Below are 8721 nucleotides of genomic sequence, written 5' to 3' on the forward strand. Positions count from 1 at the left end.
TTATGGCATTTTGGAACCAATTTTCTGATATTGGTTCTATTACATGTTTTACCCCAGCAAATATATTTGAAGCAATGGGTAGGACATGGGAACTAAATGAGGATGATTTTAAATACTCAAATAACCCGAACCACAGATACAATCAAGAATACAATAATACAATGAGAGCCGAGTGGAATTGGGGTGTTAGGGAGGCTGAAATGCTAGAACAAACTTGAGGGCACTCGGACTCAAACGTCCAAAAAGTCATGCTATGTCAATGCCTCGTGGCACACCACAAGAGTTCAATTTTGCTCTTAATCGTTTTCGCGAAGAGAACAATCCGATGAAAATACGTTACCTCGGGGTAGAATATGGTCAACAAGATGTCAAATTCAGATCCAAGTGGGATTCGGACTGTGAGATGTCCGATGAAGATGAATCCCCGTGATCCTATTAATATTTTTTATAATAAAGTAAATAGGTAGGGTCATAAGGAGGACCCCAAGGGTACTTGAGGTTTTGCAACTATATAAGTAGCCTTCATTTGTTATTAAACTACAACCATATTCAATGTCGGGTAGTAGAAATGCAGATTGATTTGTATTCTTTCCAAATGATTCGAATAACAGTGGGGATGATAGCTCAAATCATAGCAGCTATTCCGATGAACCGAGTTTTCTTGATAACAATGAATTCGTGCTAGATGATTTGAAGCCCCAGCTGTGGGGTAGGGTGGAGAGGAGCGCGTGGGGGTGGGGGGTGCATTTTGATCTTTTTTTTTATATATATATATATATATTTTTTATATATATATATATATATATATATATATATATATATATATATATATATATATATATATCAGCGGGCCCACCTTTTTATATTTTTCACTCTCTTAATTTTTTTTTTACTTTTTTTTTTTGCCACGTCAGCATTTGAGGTTGTATTTAATTAAGATAAAAGTTGTTAAGGGAGATAAATAAATACAAGTTAAATTTAGTTGTCAAACTGAATTTTCGTGCCAAGTTTAAGGGTCAAATGATGTCTTTTCTCTATCTCTTACAAATAGTTGAAACCCACTAATGTAAATGTCATTTGCATGCGCAAGAGAGCAACTCTTGACTGATTTATAAGTTGATCTTGCATTCTACTCTGAACTATATGTTTCACTTTGTTATTGAAAAACTATGCAAAAGCAAAGTACAAGAAATCATACCAAAAAGATACAGTTTCATCTACAAGGGTTTATGCAGCTCTAAAACTTTGATAGTACACAAAGAACTGCAAAACTACTTATTAAAGGACCACCAAATGCATCAATCACTTGTGAAAAAGGAAAACCGCGATGTTAAATTAAAAAATTCCGACTTCATCCATTTCATCATCGCCGTCGTCGTCCCAACCCATGTGTTCGATAGCAGGCTGGTGGTTCTGTAAAAAAAACTCCACAAGGCCTGCATCAACCACAAGTTCCTCTGATAGTGTTGGAGGCATATTCGAGTCTTGATGATCTCCATTAGACAAGCTTTGCAACATGCATCCGACAACATCTCGATTGTACTTCAACACAAATTCTTGAGACAGCTCTAGGACCTCTACGTCAAATGCAGGGCTGAGAGGTCGCCCTACAACTTTCACATGACTAACACTGCACATAAGAATGAAATACCGTCAAAATTATATATATGATTATAATCAACCAGCCTTCTTATAAAACATCTTCAATATGGGTAAGGTCTGCGTACACTACCCAGTACTCTCCCGTACCCCACCTGTGGAATTACTCTGGGTATGTTGTTGTTACATTAACTATTTGATAAGTCAAATAATTCCATTGCTACACCAAGCAGAATAGGTAAATAGTAAATACAGTACAAATATGTACTTGGCATCCCAAAAATAAACCATCTATGAGAAATGGTATTTCCTGTTTATACCAAAGAAACAAATGAAATAAGAGAACATTCAGTGACTACTATAAAATTATCAAGTCTTTCAACTTTTGTGCCATCTGAAGAACGACAAGTTCCTGGGAGCCTTCAACTCCCATATTGACTTCCAGAAGGCTTGTGGTTAAGAAATTATAATATGATTTCACCAAAAAATATTTTAAGGATGATCCTCCCCGTGGTATCCTACCTACCTCCGCAAACTATGAAAATCTATAAAGGCTGTATAACAATAGTGGCACCTCAACAATATGGCCAGATTGATTTTGCAGTGCTCTTGGAGTTTGAAAATGAGGAAAATGAAAAAGGACGTTAGGAACCACAAGACATTTGACATGTGATACCTTTGTGCATCATGTGGGCTAGGAAGGGAAATGAACCAAATTCTTCAAAGACAAGAATATCAGTGCACTCATTAAAAATCTTCTTGTTCACAAAGTTTTTGGGTGTAGAACTGATCCGTGAATAGTATAGAATACAGATGCATTGATTGAGTTTATCAATTCCTTAAAGAAGCTAATAATGAAACTTTTAGTGAAGCCACGTACATGATGTAAAGAAGCACTATCTAGGTGCTAAAGTATGAATAAAACTAAACCTTACCTTTCTCAAAACAATTATTTCATTATATATGTGTAATGGAAAAGCAAAATATCACTTTCATCTTCTTCCCCTGATGAATTAGTAACTATAGGCATCAAGAGCTTTATTAGTAGTGCACATACAAGTCCACAACAACAACTCGCTGATAGATAGAGCAGCGAATATGAAGCGGACCTTTCAATCAAACGAGAGAAAAGATGAACACAGACCATATGTAAAACAAGTTGTCCATTTCTTGTCTCTGAACTCTGCCCAGAAGTTGAATCTGCATATATCCACCAATGCAAAGCACAGGTTCTGGAAGGTCGAACTGCTGAAAGCATTTTACCTGGCCATTAAAGTTTGATCTGTTAATTCTCCTTCTCATGCAAATTAGTCTATGACGCCCCTTCAAAGACTTAGAGAAAAAATTTGATTAGTTTTTACTTACAACAATACTTAAACAGAACAAAGCCAACTACTACTCCACCAAAAACACAGACAACTGAGTAAATAAGATAATATTTTTCTGGAAAAAAACTAAAGAAAGTTGAAAAAAACAAGACCTGTGTCATAGGGAATTCTTCAGAAGTATATGTCCATATAAACTTGTCATCAGCAGGCTGTTGCTGGGGCATTTTCAGGATATCACTCTCATCTTTTGAGGATTTGGGGTAGCCTAATCGAAATCGAACAGATTTTGCAGAATATATGGGCTTGCCGGGCTGGAAAAAAGCTGAATTGAAAAACTTATGTGTTAGTCAAGAGGACCAAATAAAGCTTCAGACGCCTGTGAAATTCAGATTGTAAATGTGAGGGGGCACCTTCGAAAGGTTGCATACAAACTTGGGTGATGACACATAGATCAGCTTTCAATTTGTAAATTAGTGTCTCAGGGGCATTGGGATCACTGTGTCCTTTACTTGACCAGTATGAAGGTCTATTTAGATATATGTCCATTGGAATTAAAGTATTGACAATACTTTCATCTGGATAATTGTCCGTGCTTGAAGCACTGACTGCATAGCCTATGCAATCATTTCGACATGACTTTGATGTTTCAATAGCTTGAAGTAGAGAAGCATAAACTTCATGGTCTCTTTTTAGAGTCTCCCACTCGGAATTGCTAGACCCAACATCTTTTGCTTCTGCTGCACTCAGATCTAGTTCTGTTATACGGGCAATCCTAGAAAGCTGCTGAAACCTTCCCACACACAGTTGCTTAGAGAGTCCGTAGCTAACCACTGCAAATAAAGTAAATCATCACCTGTTTGTTCTTCCAAATGGTAATAAACCTTCCAAGGATATAAACTAGCATGCCAAGATTTCTCGCAGAAAGCCTTAATTTAGCTAATTTACCTTATGAGAAAGATTTTAAAGTTCCTAAAATATCAATTACTTCAGTCAAAGCTTAACCATAATTGTTGAAACTTGAAACTCAAGAAATCAGACAGAGTGTTTCTTGTCTCAGACATCACTTCATTTGCGCGATTGGTATTTGACATTTTATTGAAATCAAACAAATCTGATTATGATTCAGTTTGCTGCGCAATTATGATTCGGTTTGCTGTACCTTTCATCTTTCCGAGACTTCACTTATTTTGTACTCATTCCGGATAATTTATCAAGGCATATTCAAATTGATATAGCCTCATTGCGTAATAATACTAGATGCCAATAAAGTAGGTATGAGTCTGTATGCACAGTAATCACATGATGTAACAGGATGAAGTGTACCAAGTATATCAAACAAGAGTGGAAGAGTCGCGTAATGGAAACAAGGAAAACTCTTCGGTTTATGAAACTTAACAACACGACAAATGATGTAATATAATAAAGAAAACAAAATAAGAATGTCAGTTCAGTTTCACATCCTAAACAACAGTAACAGACTGCTTTTAAGGAAGAACGAAAGTTTGATTAGGTTACCAAATTGGCGCCAAAGGCGTGAAACAGATCCAGCACGGACCACATCAGCTGGATCATTCAAACGCATCATAATGTTCAGAGACACGTCAATTTCAAGCCATTCCACAAAATCGATACGTGTCTCCATGGCACAACCAAAGCGTAATCCAATAGATAGATTCAAAGTTCCAAAACCTGAATCGTCAACAAACACAAACAAAATGATACAATAAGCCAAAAAACTTTAAAAAGAGAAGGAAGTAAACGACAAGGTTATGCGCACTAATACAGGGAATTCAGAGTTAAATCAGCCAACATATACCAAATTAGATAAATGCATGAACCTAAATACCAGTTTATACTTGTCTTTGGGTTTCAAAACGGATCATGTAAAATCTCCTCTTAAGTAGCTTCCAAAGAATGAAACTTTCACATTAAGTCCATCATTCAACTACACCTCAATACCAAATTACTTCGAGTCGGCTATTTGAATCTCTATATCCAATCTCTTCTTTTTCAGCTTGTTAAGTCAACACTCACATAAAAATCTCACCTTTTCACAAAATAAACCAACTTTTATTTCCAATTCACAAAAACCAGAAAGAAAATATGAAAAATCCAGCTACCAATTACAATGGGAAACCAGAAAAGAGGCAAGAAAAATAAACATATGAAAGATTTAACAAATGGGGCTCAAAAAAAAAATGCAAAGAAAAGTAGCATACAACTCAAGAACAATCTAAATTCTAAACATATGAAATATTTAATAAATGGGGCTCAAAAAATGCAAAGAAAAGTAGCATACAACTCAAGAACAATCTAAATTCTGTGATTAACCCAATAAAATCAAGAAAGCATTGAACAAAAATGTCAACCAATAGAAAGAGTGAAAAAAAGGAAGAAACTTTGTACCTTTTGAATTGAAGAAACAGAAGAAAACCCTAGAAATGCATAGAGAAATCTAGAAATAGAAGCTGTTGTCCACACATAAATTATTGTGAAAATGTATTCGGTCATTACAAATACCTTCAATCACCCATACATGGTTTTTTTTTTTTTTTTGAAGCTTCCAAATTTAATTGGTGGATGAAATTATTTCTACAGTTTTCATTAACCAGTAAAGAATTATTAGAATTTGCTCTGCACGTTTGATTAATTAATCAATTAATTTTTTAATTTAATCGATCTGGTTCCTGGACCGAACCTAATCTGGACTTATGTAGATCTATCTTCACGTAGAGCCCGCTTGGATGAGCTTACGAAGTTGGGAATTTTAGTTTATGACTTTTGATTTATTTTTGTTATTTTAATTTAAAAGTAATTTTTTATTTTATTCAAACTCTATAAAAATGCTTAGAAGTTATTTTGACTTAAAAGCATCTAAAATAAGCCAATTCAAAGTATGATGCTGTAAACATTAAGCTTTTTTGTGTTTCAATTCGTGTGTTTTACTCTCCTTTAATATTTTATATATTTAGTGTAATTCTTTAATTTTAACATTTTAATTGACGTTTTTAACGCTACAAGACTCAGAGTAATTGGGTATGTATGATGCCGTAAACATTAAGCTTTTTTGTGTTTCAATTCGTGTGTTTTACTCTCCTTTAATATATTATAAATATTTTATATATTTAGTGTAATTCTTTAATTTTAACATTTTAATTGACGTTTTTAACGCTACAAGACTCAGAGTAATTGGGTAAGTATGATGCCGTAAACATTAAGCTTTTTTGTGTTTCAATTCGTGTGCTTTACTCTCCTTTAATATATTAACTAAATAACATATTCTAATTTAGTGTAATTCTTTGATTTTGACATTTTAATTGAGATTTCTAAGACTACACCATTCAAAGTATTTGGATAAATTACGTACATCTTTAATAGACTATAAGATTCAAAAGTATTTCATACTTTTTTAAAATTCCATGCTTAATCAAATTAATGCATGTGAAAATGAAATGGACAGAGTATCAAGTAGCCTCAGTGGCACCTTTAGGATCGCTTGGTAAAATATAGACACCAATAACAAAATAAGTAAAATATTTATAACAGAAAAAAGCCGCAAAAACTTGATTCTCCTTCTTCACACCTTTGGTCAAATTTCAAAAATATTATAATTCGGTGAAAATCTTATAATTTGAATTTGTGTTTGTTCAATAAAGTTCAAACTCCAAAAAAAAATTCTAAAGTATTTCAAGCTCCAAAAAAAGTCTTGGAGTTTGAACCATGTCAACTTAAAACTCGATAAAAAATTTCTGAAGTTTGAAATGTATCAGGAAAAAAAAAAAAAAAACTTAGAATTCATTGGCAACTTTTGTGTACGGTTGGGCGTTCGGTGCTTCCATTTGATTTTTATGAACTTCGATTCGATGTTTCGATTTTCAGATTTTTCGATTGTATATATCAATATTGAACCGCAATTTGATTGGTTCAGTTCGATTTTATGAACCTAACATACTGGAACTTGACGATTGAAAGCTAAATAATAATGTGATACTAATGCTTACATATTGATTCAGATTCTCCAATAAAAGTTGAATCTTTTACATTTTTCAAATGAAAAATTGACGAAAGGTCATATTTTCTGTCTGTGTCAATTTTCACCCACGTTCAACCTTTTCCCACATTTATTTTTGGAAAAAAAAAAAAATGTTATAGTTAGGTCTTTCTTGTTATGAGTTATGATTATGAGTTTGCAAATGTCAATAAGTAGTCAGAAAGCCCAACATCCACCTACTCTCACTAATATACTCAATAAGTTAAAAGAAAAGACAAAAGAGATCATTTCATTTTTTTATTTACACTTCAAAAAAGAAAACTACGTCATTACTGCTACTTATTTGGATAAACGTCAGTCTTGTTTGATTCTTAATGCATGTGAAATGACATCCAAGTTTGAATGTTGTAGGTGTGATAGAAGAGACAAAAAGACAGTTTAATCATAAAGGATACTCAATGACTGATACAAACTCAAATAGGCGAAAACAAATAACATAGACAAGTAAAGAAACAAGACAAGATAAAGGGGATAGCACAAAAATTAGACAAAGGGAAAACAAAACTTAGAAGAAAGATGGATAAAATCCAAGGGAGAAGTGATTGAACTTATAATGGATCCATTACAAGGAAAATTCAAATGAGTTCACTAAAGAGATAGAAGAGACATTTCCTCACCACTCACTAAAGAATACACTCATTCATCAAAATCTAGACCTGGTATCTAATATTACCAAAATTACCAACTAATAAGGCCTTTAAAGTACAATTAGGCCAATAAATAGAAAAGTAACTTGAAGCTTAGCTTACACATCCTCTTGAGGCACTCCAAGGTTTTGATGTCCAACCCTTCATATCTTGAGTGTCGGGGTGTACATGGACCGGGTTAGTTCGGGTTTTTTAAAGACCAAATCAAACCAATTGCATCGGGTTTTTAAATCTATAAACCAAATCAAACCAACAAAAGTCGGATTTTTCAACCTCGGGTTTTCTCGATTTTTTCGGGTTGCTCGGATTTTTCCCGATAAAGTATTCATACAAAACATATAACTTGTACTTCAAATATCTCTTTAGTCCTTGTAAGATATGACTATCTAATTAAGATATTTATTAAGAAAATAACACAAGACGTGAGATGAGAGATGACATTGTATTAAAATATTCAACGAAAAAAAATTAATGAAATTGCATAAAATAGAATGATCATAATCTAAAGTACTAAGTCATGCTACATTAAATACGGCTAATTTATAAGGCATGTAGAAAGTGATCATAATGTAAAAGTACTAAGTCATGCTAAAATAAGTATGGCTAATAAGTATTAATTACATGACTAGATATTAAAGAAAAAAAAATTAAGATATGTATTTTCACTTTCTAAACTAATATAAAACTAAAAAATAGATATCAACATTATTGTCATTCCATGTTACATAGGAATTACTTTTGTTAGCATTAGTATTGATTTGATTTTTGTTGAATTTTTTTTGAGTTACTAATATAGATCATTGGGCTATAAAACTTATTGGACCATTCAAAATTCTAATTCCAAGCTTGAAATAATATGTTAAAAGACAAAAACTATGAAAAGGTTAAAGAAACATTTATAAATTACATTATAAATAAATATTTTTATGTATAAAATATGTTTGAAATTTTATAAATGTAATGTCGGGTTGGTTTGATTCGGTTTGACTTTTTTTAGTTAAAATCAAACCAAACGAATAGTATTCAGGTTTTTCTTTTTAAAACCAAACCAAGTCAAACCAAACCATTAATCGGGTTTTTTTCTCGATTTGATTCG

General features: G+C 32.9%; 1 protein-coding gene across 3 annotated transcripts; it reads right to left on the minus strand.

The window, feature by feature from the left end:
- Positions 1–1051: 1051 nt before the first annotated feature.
- LOC132064009 (F-box protein At4g00755-like) lies at positions 1052–5573 on the minus strand. 3 transcript variants are annotated; one of them, XM_059456857.1, is made up of 6 exons: positions 5334–5573; positions 4443–4616; positions 3338–3757; positions 3080–3249; positions 2744–2862; positions 1052–1630 (listed from the first exon to the last, which is right to left on the minus strand). In XM_059456857.1, exons 2-6 carry the CDS (start codon positions 4567–4569, stop codon positions 1336–1338), a joined length of 1131 nt encoding a protein of 376 aa, XP_059312840.1. In that variant the 5' UTR covers positions 4570–4616; positions 5334–5573; the 3' UTR covers positions 1052–1335. The 3 variants fall into 3 exon arrangements, with proteins under 3 accessions (XP_059312840.1, XP_059312842.1, XP_059312841.1); XM_059456859.1 differs by lacking the exon at positions 5334–5573 and adding an exon at positions 5227–5250; XM_059456858.1 differs by lacking the exon at positions 5334–5573 and adding an exon at positions 4774–5146.
- Positions 5574–8721: the final 3148 nt, after the last annotated feature.

Source organism: Lycium ferocissimum, chromosome 7, assembly GCF_029784015.1.
Source record: "Lycium ferocissimum isolate CSIRO_LF1 chromosome 7, AGI_CSIRO_Lferr_CH_V1, whole genome shotgun sequence".
In the NCBI taxonomy this organism is placed as follows: Eukaryota; Viridiplantae; Streptophyta; class Magnoliopsida; order Solanales; family Solanaceae; genus Lycium; species Lycium ferocissimum.

What these genes read in the sequence shown, in the direction of transcription:
- LOC132064009 (XM_059456857.1), bottom strand. Translation starts at nt 4,569, where the DNA reads ATGGAGACACGTATCGATTTTGTGGAATGGCTTGAAATTGACGTGTCT. An exon ending in AAGAATTCCCTATGACACAG is followed by an intron (nt 2,863 to 3,079) that starts GTCTTGTTTTTT and finishes TTTAATGGCCAG; the next exon opens with GTAAAATGCTTTCAGCAGTT. An exon ending in GACAACTTGTTTTACATATG is followed by an intron (nt 1,631 to 2,743) that starts GTCTGTGTTCAT and finishes TCTTATGTGCAG; the next exon opens with TGTTAGTCATGTGAAAGTTG.